Raw genomic sequence first — 22319 nt, 5'->3', positions numbered from 1 at the left:
AAAAAAAAGGACTGGCAAAAACACAAGCTTACTTGTGAGCTCAATGGAGATCAACAATGCTGGGGAAAAGTCAGATCTGGTGAAGCAATGAAGAGGCTTTCTATTCCTCCCTAATTTCACACTGTTTGAATGATCATTTCTATTCATAGAACCTTTCCTGTACTTATACAAGTGTTTCTCAGCTGCTTTCAGATTATAAAGCAGGCACTCTGTTGTTTTATGTACCACTGCAATGTGTTTATCTGGAGTTTAAATAGACAACTTCATGTATTTCATGACCTTGGTGGAGAGAAACAAAGCAATGAACTCACCCCTCACAAGCAATGATAAATCACAGAAGTCTGCAAGCTACCACTATGCAGTGCATCCAGGTCTAATTATGTGATAAGTGGATGGACCCAGTGCTAAACATATTTTGCAGAAGTTCTTGAACAAAGCGCTTACACTGGTTATGCAGATAGCTCACTGAAAGCCCCATGAATACCAATTGTTATGCACACAGTATGAATCTTGATGAGTAGAGGAAATACTGGTCTTCTAAGTAGTTGTGGGGGTTTTATGTTTGCTTTGCCCAACAGTCCTCTATTTCTGTCAATGCACAGAATAAGAGCATTTGTTCTCTCTCGAAAATAATTTCATTCTTACTTACAAAACTGCAGCAGTTTCTTTGTTTCTAAGGTTGTTGGAAATTTGATCCTGAGATGCTGAACATTTCTCGTCACAAAGAAACCTCCAGCCAGCTAATTTTGATAAGAAGCAATACACAATATTGAGAAAGAAGAAGAAAAATGACAAAAAGGTAATTTAATTACTCAGAGAGCCAGAATGTTTACATAAGTCTTCCACATGCCCTTAGATTGGTATCATCATAACACAACTTGGAAATATTAACATTTCTCTTGATCACGAGCTTTTTTCCAAGTTCTTTGAAAGTGACCAGATTTAGAAAGAAGATAAACATTTGGGATCCTAATTACACTGAGGGTCAAAGCAAGCTCTGCTCCTAACATCAGCTTTCAGAATTCTAGTAGGAGTGAGGTGCCTTTACATCCTTTTTTTTTTTTTTTTTAAATCTAGTGAGCTCTTCTCATTTATTTTTGGCATCTAAAACTATTCTAAAAATGAAATCTAAATGCCTATGATATTTATAAACTGAGATTCCTAAACAGTTTATATGATTTTGCAATGAGTTGTGCTGCTCAGAACAGTTGAGAAAACTGTGAATGCCATGGATGTTACCAGTGAATGAGAGTAATGACCAATTATTAACCGTGAGGAAGTGGTGTAATTTATATAAATTTAACGTAAATTTCAAATGCTGTGCTATTTTAGCAGTGAGAACAGAATACTCATAGTCTTCAGTTACAAATAAATATATGTTTATCACCAAACGCTTGTTTCCTTTCATATGGATTTGATAAATAGCTTTCAATTTGACTGATACTTTCTAAACTAGTAAATCCTTTGCAAATGAACTCTAGTAGAAACGCATTCACACCAAGATCTTTGCTTTGCCTCAGACATGACAGAATGCAAGTCAGTTATGAGACTACGTCTCTTCTGTTTTCACCAAATATCCTATGTTAATATTTCTGGGGAAAAACAAATAAATGTCACAGAATTAACACAAGGGTTATTTCTTTAAGAAATGGAGAATATAACTTAAAGTGCGAGTCTTCACCATGCACACTCTTGATTACACAAGAACAAAAAAAGGTAAGGTCATACTTTGTCCTCCATGTCAATCATGACAACAGAAGATGTAATTACCTCAAGTTCTAGGAAGAGGAAAATAACATCAGACTACACAGGTTTGTTTTCAGTGTTAAGATCTGTACAGGAAGAAGAGTATGGAGAGGTAAAGCTGAACAAAAAGGTCAGAGCAAGCATCTGCCTAATGTAGGGGTGGTTCTGAAAGGGAAGATACACTTCAGTAGGCTTGCCATTAACAGGTCCACAGGTAGGGTTTTGCTTGTTGCCAAGATACACAGATAAAGGAATTAGATTACTTCGGAGTCTCAAAGAGAAACATTTTGCCTGAAAGGCAAGATAGGATCAGTGTTGACTTTCAGATCACTGAAGAAGGGAAAGTGAGATTTGTTGTAATTTTTAATTTGCAATCTGAAAGGACAGATCTAGCTGAGCAAGAATGTCTGGAACGAAAAATAATATTATGTCTAAGTAATTTTTGTAAAAGAAATATGGAAAAGAAAGCCAGGAGGGACCTTAGCAGTGCTTTAGTAACTGGTCTTCAACACGATCTAGCCAGTATCAAGAATAAGACAGGGACTCTCCAAGCTACAAGTGTGTTTCTCAACAGCCTGAATTGAAAAATAAATCTCTCCAGATGGTGCTCTGAAAGTCTCATATCCTCTTCGAACCACGAGCAGACGGAGATGCATATTGTACTCTAAGGGCTGTTCTACCCCAGTGGGTAGCACAACTGAATCAGAAGACAGAGTCGGAAGTCATCATAAATCATGGTGACAAGCAACCTATTCACTTTCAGGTCTCTATAGGAACTGATTAATCATTTATTAAAGCACATATTAGTCATGTATTACTCTTTTATAAACCATGTGTCAGTAGGTATTCAAAATGTGAGCAGATCTTATTTTTCACTTAAGACTCACAGCACCAGTATATCTCAAATTTCACTGAGGTGATGTTTTGTCAAATCATGGAAGATTTTATCTTGTTCACAGGAGGCAAGTTCTTTATTTAACTGGAAAATTCGTCTAGGTGGAAAGATTATTTCACATGATGTTAGAAGAAAATCAGCTATCCCTAAAATAGGAAAAATATTTCCCCAAATCTTATTCTCCTGATATTAAAGAACTCTTTCTATTTTACAGTGCTTTCTCCTAGAAAAGAGTGAAGTTGATGGTAAGGATAGAAGTAGCAGAGAAAGGAATTGTCTCAAGAGCAAGACTGTCTCCTGGCCAAAATTAAGTCTCAGTTTCTAATTAACAAGTGAGAACTCTCTGATAGGTCTGACTAATTCTCAGTGTATGACTATGGATGTGCGGCTGTCCCAGATCTGTGGTGAAGGACAATGTGAGAACTAGGTGGACTAAAGAAGAATCATCCTATTAACCCACATCATTGCATTCTACTCCCTAGTGTCTGAAAGCACTGGCTAAGGAAAGACAAGTAAGCACATATATGAAATAGAACAAAGCAGATATTTTGAGATGTGTAGAGAAGTGGGGTAGTAACAAAACAATTAACTGGTCTGAATCTCACAAAGCAATATTCAATATATTAACCTGTCAAAGTACCTGACACATAACCTCAAGGGCTTACACAACTCTTCTGAAGTTAATGGAAGTGCTTTGCTGGATCACAGCCAAGTTGCTCAAGTTCTGTGGTTATACCTTGATGTACCGCCAATGAAAGAACAAAGGCCATAATTGCATTGGAATGGCATGGCTGTGGTATGCTAGTGAAAAGTAATAGCAGATGGAGAAACACACTCCCTAGATGAAGACATTCTTATCCAGCAAAACTGGAGTAAACATTACAGAAGCTACTGAGAAGCTGCATACAGCAGATCTTTCTGAAAACAGCAAATAAACCCATTAACGTGTATTTTGAATAGGCGTGTAAGGAATTGGCTTCTAAGGAATAAATCTTGTAAGTATTAACACACAGAAAAGTATTGCTTAGGTTTAGATCCATAGACTTGTTTCAGAAGAGTTTCGGTATAGTCAAAAGTTCTGGAGGAAAGAAGAGGAAGATCAGTCAAGTGTCAAAAGATAAAATTCATCTCCAATGGAGAGAGACTTGTTCAAGCATGGCTGAGATTGCTTTGAAATGAGGACTCAAAGAAACATCTCCTAGCACATGTAAGGCTTCCTGGGAACAAAAATATATAGAGAAATTTTCAACTTTAAGGGAAGTTTGAAAAATTATTAACTTTTTCTTGGCGTTAATGTTATTGAAATCATAGATATCTTTTTAAAGATATATATAACATAAAACTTCATTTTGTCCACAGCCTAAGTACCTGGTATTGTACTAACACAATGTCCAGACTTCTGTTTAAATGATGGTGAAAAAATATTTAGTATAAAATCCAGACCTTACAAATTTATTGCCTTTCACTTTGTCATATCAGGAAGTAATTCAGCCCTTGTGGTTACAGATGTAGAGAATGCATTGAAAATATGGCTTAACTGAGCTATCAACAGCATAAGGCAAACAAAAGCCATAGATATTTTGGGCAGAAATTATATTGCCAGGAGAAAATACAGGCCAGTAAATATTCCTTTGTTTTATAATGTGGAAAAAGACAGTGAGAGAAAATATCTTCAAAGAGAAGAAGACAGCTATGAAAATACAGCAGTACTATCCAAGCCTAATACTAAAGCAGCCATCTCTAAACATACAAAAACCAAACCTTTACGTTTACGATATTTACGCTCTCTAAAGTTGTCATCTAGAATGTGCCTTTTTCTTTCAAGTCTTCTTCAAATCAATAGTACTGTAGGATGTATCCTGTATTTACATACAAGAGCTAAGTATTTAAGTCAGCAAGCCAAAGCAAGTGGCGTTACCTTTATTAAATGACACTCTCCCTTCCCTCATACTACATAATTAGAGCATGTGTTTGTAAAGGGACCTGATACCATACATTTAAAGACTGATATTTTTTTCCTTTATACATGGGATAAGAATACAACTTAGCAAGGAGGAAGGAAGATTTCTGAGGTCACTGACATCTCAAAATAGTAGTTACACATTCAAAACCATGTCACAATGCATACGTATATATAAAAAGATTTATCTATAGGAAAATTGGTGTGTCACATAATGCGACAATGCTGTCTCTTCACAACTTCTTCTCTATTTCTACACTGACACAGCCAGATTTCTAAGAGTAAAAATATCTTGTACTATCATTACCTGAAATGAATTTATAAACATTTCCAAATTTCCGTAGAAGTAGACACTGTTTAACAATAGATTTAGGGGCTAAGTAGGCACCCAAGTTTTCTACACAGTAGCCAGAGGAAACTCTTTGGGCAAACAGGATATAATCAATATGCATTTCTTTTAAAAGGAAAGTTTGGAAATTCAAGTAAATAGTACTCTGAAGGCATTAATTGTTTTCACTATTGATGAGTGCAATTAGTTCCTAGTTGTAAATACACTGTATTGTCCTAACACATTTGTTAATTATGTTCAAGAAGGTTAAAATAATACAATATTTTAAATATATTTCAACCACAGGTTGACAGGAAACACCTTTCATAGAACTGAGAGGCTGATCTAAAGGGCAGTTCTTTGGCCAGTTAGCACATACATACTTAAAAGATTTGCATCAGGCTCTTCAATGTACTTTTCAGGAGAGTGTAATGATACTGCTAGCGTGAGCAATTATGGCTATTGCAATTGATTAGTGAAAATTAATATTCCTATTGGATAAATTGTCATTGTTTCTTATTTATTCCTTTTTCCTTGTTTTTGTAATCTTCCTCCTTTTTTAATGTTATTCAATATGCATTTATGAAAGAAGTAATTATTCAAGTAAAATTGCAGTAATTTATTTCAAAATAATCTGTTGTCAAACTGCTAAAATTAGGCAAGGATATATAAAAAACACATGTGAAAGAAAAAAAACATTTAAAGAAAAAGAAATGTCTTTACAACAATACAGTTCCCTTTTCTTCTCAAATTACTTGGAAATCAGCATTCCTAGGGCTTACTTCTCAGCTTTTGGGAATATTCCTTAAAAACTGCAGAGCTTCAGGAAACATTTATAATAATAACAGCTACTTTGGATTTTAGGTAGAACTTATGGTCTTTAATTTTCTCCAGGTGCCAGATATAAGAACCATACACTAATAATGTTCAAGAAGGTTAATAAGGTAGGTGAGAGAAAGGAGTACTGTGTGAAGGGCAGGAAACTAGGTGCATGCTTTGCCTGAAATAAGAAACTTTTCCCCCCCCAGATTTTCAGTGCTGTTCAGTGGGATTAAACTTGCAACTAAAAAGACTTTCATTGAGAAATTTCATCTGTAAGTTGAATTTAAAGCTTTTAGGACCATAGTTTTCAATACAGAACTGACAATGCCAGCTTTTTTCCAGCTGAAGTACAGAAGAAGGACAAAACATATTGCTCCCATCCACGCTCCCTACTGGCAAAAGCTAGAAGTAGGCAGAATTCTCTGTTTTCCCCCCGTAAGAACAAAAGGAGAAGGTTGCCATTAGTTAACTTATTTTACAAGTTTTCACTGCACTAGCCAAGCTCAGAATGATAAACCTTGATGTAATTTTTTACCTTGTGGTTACACTGTGTTTTGGAAATGATGAATGTACACTTAAGATAAAAGAACAGCACTAGGAAAGTCTATCATGTTGAGATAAAAAGATGTCTAAGTACTTTCCTCTTCCAATAAGGAACATCTTTCTATTCAAAAGCAAGCTAAACTAAAATTGCATGCAACTTCTTATGGAACACAAATGGCAAGTTCTTACCTCCTTCTTGGTAAATTCTGGTGGGTGATCATTTTTGTCATCAATAAGAATAGTGGCAGTTGCAGTTCCAGTAAGTCCCACATCATGGCCACCCATATCCTTGGCTTCAATAACCAGCTCGTACTTTGGCGTTTCCATTGTCTGGATTACAGAAAAAAAATGTAAAAAACATTACTTTTATTTCACATGAAGATTTTAATTTGGTTTGTCAAAGCATGGCATAGAAATGGATCTGGTGACACAGTTAATGCTTTACAAAAACATAAATAAAGCTTTCTCTGAGCTTTAGCCATGACAATGGAATCTTTGTATGGAATACAGTATGAAGGAATACAGGTGAATACTGGTAAACAGTATATAACCTATTATTTAAGAAGGTTAGAAAAGAGAGAAGAAATTAAAATATAATTGCTCTTTAAGAGAAAGCTTTCATTTCAATGCACTGGTATTTAGGAGCTTGTCTCATCAGTGTTATGATGGGTACATAATTAAATACTAATGCCACAATCTACATACGCATTCATTTTATTTTATTAAATCTAATTCATTCTGAATATTAGCATTTAGAATGGTAATCTAAGTTTGCTTCATGGTAAAAAAAACCAAAACAACAAGAAAGTAGTTTCTAAAACAGGCAGCAACTATCCGATATTATATGAAGTAATGTGATTTATATCTGTGTATCCAATTTCTATTCCATGGTTACTTATCTGACTGTCTACCTCTAGTAGAAAAAGACAGCACTAACAACACAGGTCTACAGGAAAAGCCATCTTTATTTTACCTACTGTGTGACTTGGGGAAAAACAAGAAATTGCAGCTCTGGAGTGGGAATGTTAGAGCATTTGTAATTCACTTCTCTCACATCAGACGTTAAGTACATCCGTTTGTTCACTGGATAGCTGAATATTAATACATCCCATCAAAACTTACTACCAGCATCAGAATCTTCTCCCATGAAACACAGACCTTTGATATAGATTTCAGTGGAGATGAGACTGGGCACCTAATTAAAACAATTATTTTCCCCATTTGTATCGCTGCCCCACATGGAACCACCTGCCTAAAGATCACGTGCTATAAAACTGATGGAGAACACAGATGGAAAGGTGCTGCAACCACCTTTAAAGCTATATGTTAGATTATCATGTGTAGTGGATTTTTAAAACTTTCTAGAAAAACAAGTCTGGAACTCAGGAGAAAAACTGCATAACAGCACCAGAAAGGGTGGCTCACTCAAATGCTTTTTTATCCTCAGAGCAGCTCTATCAGCCATCTGTGCATGCAAGAACCAAGGCTGCACATCTTTGACATCACTCATCCCATGTCCTTCAGGCAACACTACTCCAGAGAATTAACATGCAGAGAGGAAAGAAACTCGTGTGAAATCCCAAATAGCAACGCTGATCTCTGTCTGCCATCCATACGCTGCCTGATGAAGCAGAACCAAAGAGGCTGGAACAGAGCTTATCCAGTAACAGAGAACATCTCACCATCTACAATTTAAAACAGGCTCAATTTTCATCCCTAGCTTAGTGAAGCAACCTCCTAGGCCACGAAGTCTGCTTTATAGCTAATGGATTCAAAAGCATTTGCTAAATAGTACGCTGTGTGTTTTCCTGGGTACATACAATACCCCTCCAGGAGCATGTGTGGAAAAGGAGGCTCCAACTCCTGAAGCATTTTAGGCCAAGACAAAAGCAATCCAATCAATTGCTCATCAAATCAACCTGTCATGAAGCAATATATTTGCATGTAAAATCAATAAATCAAGCCAGAACTCCTAAAAACATACAGACTACTAATCAGTTGTCACTGTCACTTCGAGAATGCTAAGAAAAGTATTTCCTTAAGTCTTACATTATTTCTTGAAATTCATCACAGAAGGCAAACTCAGAACAAGATTTTGATTTATATCATAGTATAAATATACATGAAGAAATATTAGTGATGTCTCCAACATAAATTCAGGTTATAAAGTGGAACAAGATTTACAGTTTTCATATGTTTCTTTTCTAAAATGTTTTCAATGTATTAAAAACTGTATGAAACTTCTCTCTCCTTCTCTAAATATAACTTTTTCATTATTTTCATTAGGAAGTTATTATTATAGTATGGAAAACTTGCAAAGCCATTTATCATTCCATGTTTATAAACGTCCTCGCTCAAAAGAAGCCCTCTTTTACTCATAAATTGGCCTTTTTTCTTTGAAAACTGTCCCATTTTCTGTTGAAAGCAAGCCTATTTATGGCAGAAATTGTGTCTATTGCAGCAGAAATTTCTGTGACAGGAGTCCAATGCTTAAGCATGCAATGGAATGTGGAAAACATTGAATTTTGAGTAGTATCACATATCATTATGAATACTTCACACTTTTCCTGCTATGCAGCACTTTCTACATCTAGTTCTGTTGCCAAATATTTGCTTTGTTAGGAAAAGCAACTCCCAACACATTCAAACCCAGGAGTCTTGTTCCCATCAGATGCTCTCTTTACATGAGGAGATTGCAGTAGAGGATATTTTTTAGCATTTCTCACATTCCAGCTCAGTTACTTCAGCTCAGTCCCCAGCAGCTATTTGGATTTATGTAATGGACTGGTGGATCCTGAGGGGATGGCAGCAGGGATCTGAGTGCTCTATGTCCAGCACAAGCTGACCTGGCCACTGCCCACTTACAAGGCTCAGGTCTTCCTCCTCAGTGTGATATTCCCCTCCAGCCACTTCTGTGAGGAATGACAGCTTGGAGGGAGGGGTGTGAGAGAAGAACAGCAGCCCCCATTTGCTTCCTCAACATCATTCCTTCTCTCCTTGATCCCTGCTGCACCGTGAGTCTAGGGACAAGTGCAGCATCCATCACTATTTGAGGACTACCAGTCACTCAGACTATCCCACCAGAACATTGCCTGCCACCAGACCTGGGTCTTCTGTTCCTCAAAGCAGTGACCTGGTCCCTAAAAAGCACTTCTGAGGAAAAAAAAAAAAAAGACAAAAAAACCAATTCACTTGGATACCCTGGCATTAGCGACATAAATATGCAACAACTCTCAAGGAAGCGGATCTACAGTTTAAAACAGATAATAGATGATTTTAATAAATGAACATTAAGTTGCTGTTTCTGTGGCGTATTATTTATAGCTGTGACTTTGTGGAGGATTGCACTGTTGAGAGAGTTTGTGTAATTACAGCAGGGGACCCATTCCTATTCCCATAAATTTTCACTGAAGTCATTTAGCCACGGCAGGGGTGACACTGGCAAATTGTTTGGATTGCCAAGGAGGTGAGCCGTGTCAGAAGAACTCTTCTTTGAAGGCCCACCCACTGCCAACATCACCAGTGCTAACATTTCTATCACGTCTCACTCCCTGCCACCTCAACATCCCTGGTTCAGCCCTGGTAAGTAACATGATAAAGGGCCTTTCTGGCATTTTATCTTCTGATTCCTGACAAAGCCAGCAGGATATGATCACAATAGTGGAAAATAAACACTTCAGTATGTCTATAGGCTGTTAGAATAAACCAGATGATGACTTGTAGTAAGCGTAGAATGGAACCAGTTAACAACGGTTTTCTGTCAATTTTAAGCTTTTAATGTGCATTTCCTACAGATACAGTAGGAAAACTATTAGTGACTTAAGAAATGCAAGCTATTGGTAATGCTTCACATCAACAGCAGTAACGGTCCAAATCTTGGTATGTGCTATCACTTGCAGGCTGTAAAGCATTCATCTGCCATTTAAATTCAGCAGGAATTGACAGCTTTCTCAGTATAGTAAAACTCAAAATGTAACTGGAACAACTGGAACTGTAATGCGCGATTAAAGAAAAGTTCAGGATCACAAGTGTTTTCAAACATGTACAAATCTTGAATTTCCAGTTTTGTACATGGACTCCCAGAGCCCTGGTATTGCTAGAACAACAAAGTCACTCTCTGTAGTTTGGAAAGAGGGGCAGTGACAACCAAGAAAGGCTTCTACAGGTAAGGAAGTGCAATATCTAAAGGAAGTGGATGTCTTCACTGAGGCCTGGCTTCTTTCTGCCTGTCTTTAAATATTCAAATGAAGTATCAACTTTTTTGAGCATCAGTGCAAGAATCCAGGGAGATAAGTCATTTCTGTATTTGTCTTCGCTGATGACCTCAGGAACATAATGCTCCCTAGTGCAGGTATTGTGGAGCACAATTAAGTTTTGTTTAACATTTTAATGAGCTGATAAAGATCACAAAGTGTAGCACCCAAGTGAGATACAGAAATCAAGCTCTTGTACTTTAATAAGGGAACACATCCAAGCAGTGCATAATTTGTTTATCTGGATTCAATGGCCATGGTAACCTTTTTGTTTAGGTGTGGGAGGAATCAGAGAAAATGTCATTTGTCCACACCATCAAAAACAGATACATCAATCTTATCTATCTCCTGAATTTAGGCTCCCTAAGTAAAACAAAAAGGTTTGTCAATGAATTAAAACAATTGCCACTTTGCATCAACTTCATTGGGGTTATGAACTCAGAAGGAAAAATCAAGGTGCTTATTTAGATGCTTAACATAGAATTAAATTCTTAACTTCTGAAATTCAAAAGCTTTGGTCAGACATTTTATTTGAATATTAAGAAAAGTGGAGTAGATAATAGTTTCACAAGAATGAAGAGCATGGGAAAACTCTTCTAACAAAGACCTCTTTTTGCCATTGGCACTTGGATTACTTATGACTAAAACTAATCTATGAAATTGGTGAATGGATTAGATGTGTATGAAAGACACTTCTTTCTGCCTGAAAATTGAAAGCCTGGTCCCTGTTAGAGTACTTCCAAGCACAGCATGCACTGGGCATCCTATTTACTAAAATAATACTTTCTGTTTTTCCAATACAACTACCTATTTTCAGAAGATAATGTATTTTCTGGAAGGACACAGTACTGCGCATTTGGAAATCTATTTGTGAAGCTGAACCTAAACTAAGAAGAATGTGGATCAAGGCTTAATCTTCTATGTCATGAAGATGGACTGGGTTCAGAATTTTAGGCTACACTGGTCTTCTGTTTCATCTGTAATTCAAAGAGGTTTCAACAATAATTCAACCTATTTTCCTGTAGATGTTCACAACGTTGTTTTTTCTACTCATATTTAAACTGTATATACAGTAGTTGAAAAAGAATCATCTCAGCAAAAAATGTCATTTTTCCCCTTTGTAGTTCTTTATATCATCAGCCTGCCAGCAAACTCAGTATATTTTGCAGTTTTTCGTCTAGCGAATTTTAAGATCCAGGAAAATATTTCAGGTTGTGATGAATCCCTGCATCACCTAAGCAACTATCTATACACTGCAGATGGACACCAAAGATCAAGAAAGAAGTGGACTCCAGGAAATGTCTCTTCAGTGTTTCCTCCTGCCTGGGTGTCCCTCATGTAGTGCCTTTAGCTTCATGCATGTTCCGAAAAGGGCACACATTGTCAAAACACCTTAGCCTTCATTGGGCACTGCAGTGCTTCTCCTAAAAAGAGAATTGGAAAAGAATTCCCAAATTCAATTCAAGTACCCTGTTGCTAAAATCAAAACAAACTGTGCCTGGGAAACAAACATGATACAGAATGTTCAAAACACTCATAAGGCCTTCAAGTGTATTTTCAGGTTATCTTAATATTCTTAATACTTGTTGCCAATGAGAGTTGTGTACTATTTTGTGACTATTAATATTTTATATAACAATGCAACAATATCACAACACTTCTACTGTAATTATGTTTACAAACAACATAGTCAGGCATATTAACATATTAGCAGTGTGCTACCGTATCTCAGTTTTCACTAATGCCTTTATATTATAGCCAGAAAGAAAAATGCTGTGAATTTAAATAATTTCAGTTCATGCTAAATAAATGCTTGTGTTCATTTAAGATGATAATTGCATGTAGTGTGCACTGAATACATCCTATTAAGACATAATCAATCTCCTTGTTAAGTAACAATATCAACATTCAATCTAACACTGTTCCAGAGTATGCTGTCAGGATTTTGACAAATGTAGAATTAAAAAAATGGAATAATGTGACTATTAACAGCTCTAACAGATATAATGCTTTTATAATTATAATATCAGCTTTTATATTAAATGCCAATTGCTACTGTGTAAAAAGCACAGCATAGTCTGAGACTTTGCATTCAGAACTTGAATTACAATTTGATGAATAAAAAAAATGAAGTTTGTAATGCAAATCCTTTTTAGCTCACCAATTTGCAATTTTTTATATCATAAAGGAAGTTCTACAGTTTAATCATTGTAATAAGGTACTCATGCTATGAAGAAAATATCTGTTTACTACCCATAGGAGAGAGAGTTCACAGGTATATCTTGAAGAAAAAGGAAGACTAAATTTTCTCCTTCAGCAGTTGTTGTTAAAAAAGAAATTGTTTCCAAGCGTGTGATAGAGATGGCTTCCTAGATCCAAGGCCAGAGAATAAAATGCTTGCATTTAAACATCCCAGCAGATAAGGGAAGGAAGGAGAGACCCTGTTCTCTTGTACAAGGACTTTAACCTAGTTGTTCCAAATGCTGAAGAACTAAACCTCAAGCTCGCTTTCAGGAGCTCTCAAAACAACAACTCCTTTTGTGATTACATAAATTTCTTTCAACAAAGTGGATTTTTTTCTCTCTCCCCTCCAAACAGTAGTTTCAATAACATGCTCAATTTTGACAAATCAGCATATTCCCATAAAAACTGTTCTCTCATAATACCCAACCAGCTCTATTTCCAGTGTTATATATTTCATTTTAACAGTCATGATTTGCAATTCAAATAATCTGCAGACTAAAAGATATTTGCTAAAAAAAAAAAAAAGTTCAAATAATTTTAATCCATTAACATATTAGAGATGTACAATCTGTTTGCAGACAATTTGTGAAGAGAAAGAAGGGCAAAGTTGTTCTAATAAATTATTAGTTGCAAATTATTCAATCATTCTAAGTCCTTGCCATAGGTAGAAATGAGTCTATTTAAATCCAAAGCATAAATGAAAAGGCCAGTTTCTCCAACACAGTAACCCACCATGGTTATCAGTACAGACTGCTTTTCAGATATTTCTATATTAAACAATACCTCTGCTAGGAGGATTTCCTAATGCATATGAAGGGTGCAAAGGTCACACAATAAAGGTCAGTACACACAGACTATTTAAAACGTCTGCTGTAACTTTCAGAGGAAAAATCATGACCGACCTCAAATTGTTAAGCCTGACAAGACCCTCAACCTGTTATATAAATCAGCAAATTTCCACTGACCTTTGCATTTTATTAAGCTATTGTTCACGGATAACCATGCACACATGCTTTCATGCCACAATACAAGATGCTGCATTTATGGTAAAACTGGTAGGTTGCCACAGATTTGTACTTCTGTATTGTTTTGAATGCAAGAGCCTGCCTTCAGATCATCATGGCATCAAGAGCTTAGGGGCTCCCAAAACACACATTTTAAATGAAATAAACCAGCAACATCTCTCAATTCCTCCAAGCACAGTGATGAAGGTAATATCTTCTTCCCTGTTGCAAGTATAATAGCATTAGAATTTAGGAAATCTTGTTATCAGTGAAAAGCAACAGAGTGCCTGTGATTGTGTTTGTGCAACACAGACTAGGAACTAATGAAGTTCTAAGCATTTAACCCATGGAGGGTAAACCGATTCATGACAGAAATATTTCATGAACAGCAATGACATGTGGCTGGTCAGCACTCCTCTCTGTTCCCTGGAAACAAACTGCTTTCCTAAATCGTGTGGACAGTGGCCAATGTCAGTTATCACTGATTTTGTTGATAAACATACATCGCGCACCTGCAGCCCTGAAACAGAGGAATTCTTCACTGAGCCAAGAAACAAAAGGATCTGTGAAGCATGCTTATCAGTGCTTGAATTTGGTCCTCCTTGAATGTGAATCAAGTTTAAGAAGCCCTGAAGTACTTCCTGCAGGCTTAGGAGGAGAATACCCAGCAGATCCAGGAGAGAAATACTACGTTTCACTGAAGTATGTCCCATAAAAGGCATCTCCAAAGAAAAAGGGAAAAAAAGCTGGAGTTTTCTTTGAGTATGACCTTTATATTCATAACGTGTCAAGAAGAGTATCTGAATAAGGCAGAGGGAACATTTGAAGCAGTTCAGCCAAAACCCAGCACATTTCTTTCCTCACAAAGTCAACTCAGAACCAAGTAACACACCAATAACGTAGCGTAAGTCCTGAACGCTATATGCCTTTGTACTCCTGATCTGTACTTATTAGCACACATTTCTGCCAGAAACTAAATGAAACGTAATGCTGATTATCTTATGATTCATCACCATCAAACAGTCTATCATCTTGCCAAAGATGAAATTAGATTAACAAAGTTTATCCCACTGAGATCTGCCTGGATGCCAATGCAACACTTGTGTTAATTTACCTGACTGTTCCAAGACATCACAGATCCACACAGTGCCCTTCTTCACTTTTTCATCAAATATCAAGTCCTACATGGATAATTTGAGCAAATCAAGTCCACTTAACAGCACCCAGCTGACAATAACAATCCCAGGAAAGCCGTCTGGCTGTGTGTGTGGGGTTTGTGTACGCTGTTGTGCCTGTGAGGACTAGGAAACAGCTTTCGGGGTGAATTACTCTATAGTTTACAGTTACTACACTTCAATTTGCTCCACGATGAGGTCTTGGAATCTGGCATCTAGATTTCTTTCAGCCAAAATCCAACTGGAGAGTGTGCCCTGGGGTTCACCTAACACACTGCAGCCATGCTGTGACTCAGTTCTGAGTACAAGACTAGGGTTTGATGTGAAAGACTGCAGCATACAGTATGGAGTTCAGTCCCTCAGCATTGACTGTTTTGCTCTACAGATCTGTTTCTTCTGGCCTACTCTGTTTGCTAACACAGGAAGAACCTTCCAGTCCACAATAAACAAGACTGCTAGCCTTTACCAGCCAGTGACAGCAACCTTATAAGCCAGAGGCCAAACGATGAGACAGAAGTAACTAGAACCTACAGATACCACGAAGTTCCGAAGGCTGTGACACAACTGGGTTATGGCAGTTACCAGACAAATCTGAACCATCCGACAAAGTACCTGACAGTACCTGCTGCAGGGTTTTTCAAGTAGGTCCTTCGTCCTTACCCCCAAACAGATCTACAAGTGCTTAACATGTTTCCTGAACTCAATTTATACAAAAGAATGTGAATTAGAATGTGTGTTAAGGTCTGTGGCTGATCACTGGGAAGCAGCTTTCTTGACGATCTTTGCACAGCAGTTTTCTTTCAGTTTCAATTTATAATCATCTAAACCAATATTCTCCATCTAGGTAATAAAAGATAATAAGTTTTATGATACCTCCCTAATGCCAAGTCTTTACATAATCTGTTATCAAATGAATCAAAATGAAGCTTACTGGGTTAACATCAGAAACCACATTCTTACAAATTAGGAACACTTAGGCTATATTTCCCTCCATAAACATTCCAATTTCCACAACAGCAAGCAATGCTATAAAGGTCAGGATGGAAATTGTGTTCCTGCTGTGTAATCTGCTTTGCAGATTTGTACTGGTGGTCAAAATGCCCAGAAAACTCAATTACTGACTTGCTATGACAACCATACATCAGCAGGTCTAGATGGACAGAGGTTATTTCTAAAATTACTACTCTAATGCAAAAAGCATATTCTATGATTCCAGTTGTACAACCTTTGCCTGATGTTTATATTGTTAAATATTAATGGAAGCACTGCCTATTATTTCAAGCATATTATCAGGAACATAATATTCTAGTTAAATAGGTACATTCTAAGTTGGAGGGTAAAAAAAAAACCCACCATGTCTACATGACATTTAAACGCAATATTCCAATCAGAACAGTCACCAAATGCTAATTTTAATCACTATTATAATTTTCCCCTTAACTTTAATTTTTTATGCAAATCTTATTTTACTTTAGTGTATTATGTATTATTGCCAGTAATAATTCCAGGTACCTTTTGAAATAAAGGATCCTGTTGAGAGTGTAATGAATCAGTAAATGATACCAGTTTCGCCCATGGACAAAACAATTCTAGTGACAGCATTTATACTCTCATTGGGTTATACCCACAGAATATAAATTGATCTAATTTTAAATCATCCAAGGGAAAATGGTGTAAAATGGATTTCAATTACACTATTGCTGCTTTGCAAAATAGCTTATCACACTATGGGGTGAAAAATCAGCCCCTCCAGAGGACTTACTTCCTGATGAAAGGAGTAACAACAGAATTTTCCATTTCAAATTTCTCCAATTTCATTTTTCTAGTACTTAGTGCTCAGCATCTTTTTTATCAGCTTTCTTGATAAAAATAATTACATTTCTTATTTAGAATTTCTACACTTTCCACTTTGATTAGTAAGTTTTGTTTTTGTTAACCTTTCATGGTGCTACTTATACCTTCCAAGAGCATACAAAATCTAAACAGCCATCCCCCACCTCCCCTTCCCATCAGACGTTGTTTCCTTGTAATCACACCAAGATTCCTATGTAATTAGCACTTTCAGACTACATCTCTGGTACTCTTCCACTGCTTTGTGCAGATTTTGCATTGCAGCACTGTGGTTTTTGATAAATAATGATTCTAGTTGCTAACGTTTGTGCCTCTTATAAGTTTACGTCCATGCACCAGAACTGTAAGCAGCTTCTTTCTGTAAATCAATCAACAGCTTTTCCCATTCACTGTAAAAGAAATAATGGATTTCTAATTCATACACTTTATTAGCATACCATGATAAAAATCTACTTATGGCATGAATTTAATGTGGTGACCCAGGGGAAAACCAGTAGAAAATAAAGTGTGGGAAGATGGTGCATGCAGAAGAATTATCTTCTCAAGGATTTTGGAAGACAGAATAAATGCGCAGCTTTGCGGTTAAGTAGAAAATCTCACAAAAAAAGGCATATTAATCAGAACCCTAGCATATACTTGACATAAATTATAGGAAACGTTGCTCAAACAATAAGAAATAATATAGGACATAAACTTGACTTCCTTTCTGCACATTCCAACAGCTGTATGTTCCTTTATGTATGTTCTTAGCAGTGTAATTTTCTGGCACAAAATCTTGCTCAAGACTGTGTCAGTGTAATAAATTTTTCTTTACAGGAAATACATTATATTTTTATTTGCTGTAATGCCACGGTACTTATTTTTTTGCCTGAACTAAGGGCATTCTCAACAAGAAAATATTTGTCTAATTTTGCTGCTTTGCCCCACACAACATCACAATTAAACTGGCATGTTCCTGAGGATCTGTGATCCTGGCCTTCCCATTGAAGGAGATATTCTGTCAGGAGGTCCGAGACGTGGCAGACTAGGGAGGCTTCTGATGATCCCCACTGAGAGATCAACAAAGTTAATGCAAAAGTTCCCTTCAGTTTCAACAGGTCCAGATGACACATTCCCATGGGAAGCAAACTCAAACTGCACAACTGTCTTCTCAGGTAGAAACACTCACTGATCCAAATCATTAAGCATTTAGCCATTTAAGGCAGGATGTTGCACAAGCAAAGGTCAAAAGAAATCTTATGCTCTCCATTTTTAAGAGACATTCAGTTAACATTTTTTAACAGTGCCTTGTTGTAACTTTCTAGATCACATATAAAGTTATTTAGCAAAAAGTATGGATTTGTTATAAGATTACAGTGAATTAAGATTATAAAGCAGGTGTACTAAATAGTATATGAAAATATTCTACATTTGAGCTATACAATGCTAGAAATCAGGAGGCTGCTTCATATTCAGCATTCCTTCATGAGAAGTCCCCAAAATGCAGTGTGAATTAAAAATAGGTGAATTGCTGAATTAAGAAAGAAATAAAGGTAAGAGTTAAAGACTAAGAGAAATCTACTGTATTGTTGTTTTTTAAATCAAGGAAGAACAAACAGCAATTAATCATTTCTACAATACAAGAATGGAGAAACAGAGGTCAACATCGGAAGTGGGTTATGGGGGATATGGAAGTAACCAGAGGTCAGGGAACAAAGATGGATTGAGTTTGTAAAGGGTTTTGTAAACCAGAAGTGCCATTTTCAGGCAGTTCTTGTACACTAAGAGCAGTAAAATCAACAAGAGAAAGAATGGGATGGGAAGCACTGCTAGCAAGGGAAAAAAGAATACTCATCTCCCCTGAAGAACAGGGAGGAGACAAGTGTACTATCATTAAAAGAACACCTCAAGGCTAGAAATTGCTGAACTGCACCTGTAGATACAAGAAGCACTACCATACTTGGATGGGAAGTGCTGTGCCACAGGGACAGTTTTCAAAATCACAGCTATGCTGCTCCCCTTATTACTTGCTACGAATGTGAAGGATTACTGGTCTGCTACTCTTCCAGAAGCATGTTACACTCCATGTGTCTACAAGCAAGCTCTTAACCTGTTCCTTTTAGTCATCTCAGCTCTGCCAAATCCCCGTCTATTTGCTCTGAAGAGGTATATATGCAGTGCCTGCTTACTTCCACGTGCCTGAAGGCCTGATCCAAGTAGCATGGGCTGCTGAAAGGATCCGTACAACCTTGTGTTCCCCAGCAGGGTATTTTAGCATATCTCATATGGTAGAAGACAAATACAGAGCTATAGTGCAGATGAATTCTGGCCATACTCCAAATGTTTTGATAAGCAGGTTTGCCCTCAAGCAAAGCAAGAGCTTTTAATAGCGTGAAACAAACTGGGTCAAAAGCCTTTCAGTACGCTGCATCTTAGACACGTGTAGATAAATGTAATTTCGTATTACTGTCAGACATCTCATAAAGATTTGTGATAATGCCAAATAAATGACTGAGGCACCTTTTCAGTTCTCTCCAGATTAGCATTTTCTGCGTCTAAAATGAATACCAGGGGAATGCATGAAATCCTCAATCCATATTTATGGATGTCCTTCAACAGCTTTTGGAACCAATGATGGATTTGATGAGACCAATCAAATCAAGATCTAATTCCTGACATTTCTGCAGGTCTGAGATTAGATGAAACAGTCAGACCAGAATGCTCTGCAACTTTTACCAAAACTAAGAAACTCTTACATAATTAACTTATAAGATTAAATCTCTTACCCAAACCAACAAACAAGTCAGTTACGGGATCAGGTTTATGTCCTGGAACTACTTCAGAAATTTTTCTAAAAAGAAATTCAAAGTTGGCATGGCAACTGTAAATCTAATAGGATTTAAATATAATTTTTATTGAATACTAAAAATAGAGTGTATAATTGTAATGACAATTCAAGCTTAACAAGAGTAAAACAGTAATAAAAGTCTTACAAGGAACATCCCTCTATTTCTCTCTCCCCCCATCTCTCTCAATGGAAGGGTTTCAAACTATGATTTAATACAAATTCATTATTTGAACTGAGATTAACAAATATTAGTCTCATTATAAATTTTAATGCTATTTGCATAAACTTTATTGAGAGAAGAAGAAGAGGAAAAGAGAATTTTCAAATTCATAAGAAACAAATGCAAGACAGTGTTTCATTTTCTATTGCCTTAAAAGCCTATCTAGGTCACTGAGTTAAACAATTTTCTAGAGGTAAAAAAGGCTGAGTTAACTCCTCACGAAACAGAGCTGACTGGAAAGCAGGCTAGAAGGTACGTGGTGAGATAATTAGCTTAATAAACAGATAGAGACAACACTCTAAGGTGACTGCCTTTTCAAATGTTCAGTGTCTGGTAAGATTCTGTCGAAGCAGGAATAGAATTATTTGTGAAAATCTAAAGTAAAATTCATATTAGTTACATATTAACTTACTAAAGCAGATTGCATTCAGATGAAAGTAAAACAGAAAAAACAGTCAACATCTCCATTTTTCTCCCAGAGAGTTTAAAGGCAGCAGTGGATTATCAATGCAGAATTCAGCTATCTTTCAATATCCTCCCTCTATATAGCTTTGCCTTCTCTGCATCTATCCCAGTTTCAAAAATATTTCAAAGGCACTGAATGAGAAACTTGCACATTCAGCTGTGCTTCCTGTAGGAGAGGATCACAATGAGAGATCAAATCAAGAAAGGTTCTCTCTCCATGGGAGAGAAACTGTCTGCATCTCTCTGGGCTTGACGAGAAAATGCCGAATGAAATTCACGATTCTTGACTAATAATAATTTTTGCTACTTAAGAACTGTCTGTAAGGTCTGAATGCACCCTGGCCTACAGCGTGTTCCAGGATAGATGTATTACACTTTCTTGTGACTGAGAAATACAGATGAAAAATAAAATATTTCTTTAATAAACAGTTGAGTCTTGAGTTTGCACAGTCTCAGTACATTGGGATGAGGACCATGAAAGCAGTGTTAGAGGAACCCGTTCACACTTGCCTGAAGCTGAGCATGGTGCAGAGGCACACTGAAACATATACAGTATAAGTGAGGCTTTGGCCAGCGTGTGTTATTGGCTTAAAAATTACTTTTGTGAACAGAGCCTAACCAGAGAAGATGTTGGAGGATAACAAATTTGGGCTCCTCCACACATACAAACACACACACACACACACACATTGAAGTGCCTTTCAAATACAAAATACAAAGTATTGATTTGATCAGTCTCAATCTTGGAAGAATGAAATGTTACGTCCAGTTTTGTTGACATTTTTGAGATATAGTTCCACAGAATCAAAGCATTTTAACCCAAAGCTGGAAATCCCTCTATCAATATTCAAAGAAGCCAGTGGACCACATCTTTTAGACAGAATACAACTCCTTCAAAAGTACTTAAGTGTCAAATTCTGTCCTTAGTTCATCTGCAGTGCTCTATTTACCAGAAATCAATGTAGTTCATCCTTACAGCATCAAAAGGATTCAGCTATTAAGCAACATACTATTTAAATCCATGTGGAGCAATGCTCCTGTTGTAGTGCACTGGCATCTATTTAGCATGCACGTAATAACTAGAAATAATGATACAAAAATGCATTTTTACATGACAATCCTGATGTCCACATCCATTAAGTGGATACAACAGCACACCAAAGACAGGTTAATTGAAACTGATAAATGACATGGTTGAGATCAGGTTGAAAATAGACTTAGAAATACATTACAACTTCCAAGACTTCAAATCCAACCACTTCCTCTCTGTTAATTATAAACAAAAAAGACTAAGACTCCCTTCCTATTTTTACAATTACTCACGCAATTTCCTTATGTTAAATGGAAAATGTACGTACCCCTTCTGTTATCCCTTACACTTACTAATAGATCAATCTGGCTGTCTAGCAAAAAAATTGCACTCTGGAAGATTGTGCTCCCCAGCACTACAGCAGTATGGTAAGAGAAAGTGCATGTCCTAATCACTGGACATGGAAAACATTTCTGTTCAATGGTTTGCTGCTTTTATTTTTATTTTTATTGGATGTTATTTTGTTTTAAATATTGTATTCTTTACAGGGTTTTCCAATTAAAATGAAAGTTTAATTGATTTAGGAGGCAGTGGGAATGGCAGGGCTTTGGGTCAGGTCAGTTGCTGACTACTTTTTTCTGAGTGACACTAATTGGTATATTTGCCTGAGAATTTTAAAGGCAGTAAGCTTCAGGAATATTTGCACAGCACTTTGGTTTATGTATATCCTTTGTTTATTAGATTTTTTTAAGGAATCAACACGTATATCCTGACTTTCTTGAAACAAGCTTTAAATCCTCTAAAACCCTAGGAAGTACTTCGTTTCTACAATTTAATTGCTACCTTTTACTTGATGTGATAGGGCTTTGTGATGATCACATGAAGTCTGATATGTAAGGACGGAACACTTTTATCTTGTTTTTATCTGAGAGATAACAGCTGAGTTTCATCATGTA

General features: G+C 36.6%; 1 protein-coding gene across 3 annotated transcripts in view; it reads right to left on the bottom strand.

Moving 5' to 3' along the window:
* The window catches only part of CDH13 (cadherin 13), a 431656-nt gene that overhangs the window by 78905 nt on the left and 330432 nt on the right, over positions 1-22319 (bottom strand). For all 3 annotated transcript variants that reach the window (XM_010718092.3, XM_010718093.3, XM_019619816.2), the window contains one exon: positions 6484-6624. In XM_010718092.3, coding sequence (XP_010716394.1) covers positions 6484-6624 — 141 coding nt within the window. The remainder of the gene's footprint in view (positions 1-6483; positions 6625-22319) is intronic.

The sequence above is a fragment of the Meleagris gallopavo genome, chromosome 13 (genome assembly GCF_000146605.3).
Source record: "Meleagris gallopavo isolate NT-WF06-2002-E0010 breed Aviagen turkey brand Nicholas breeding stock chromosome 13, Turkey_5.1, whole genome shotgun sequence".
Classification (NCBI taxonomy): Eukaryota; Metazoa; Chordata; class Aves; order Galliformes; family Phasianidae; genus Meleagris; species Meleagris gallopavo.
The sequence above is the reverse complement of the archived record's forward strand: the minus strand, read 5'-3'. Positions and strand labels throughout refer to the sequence as shown.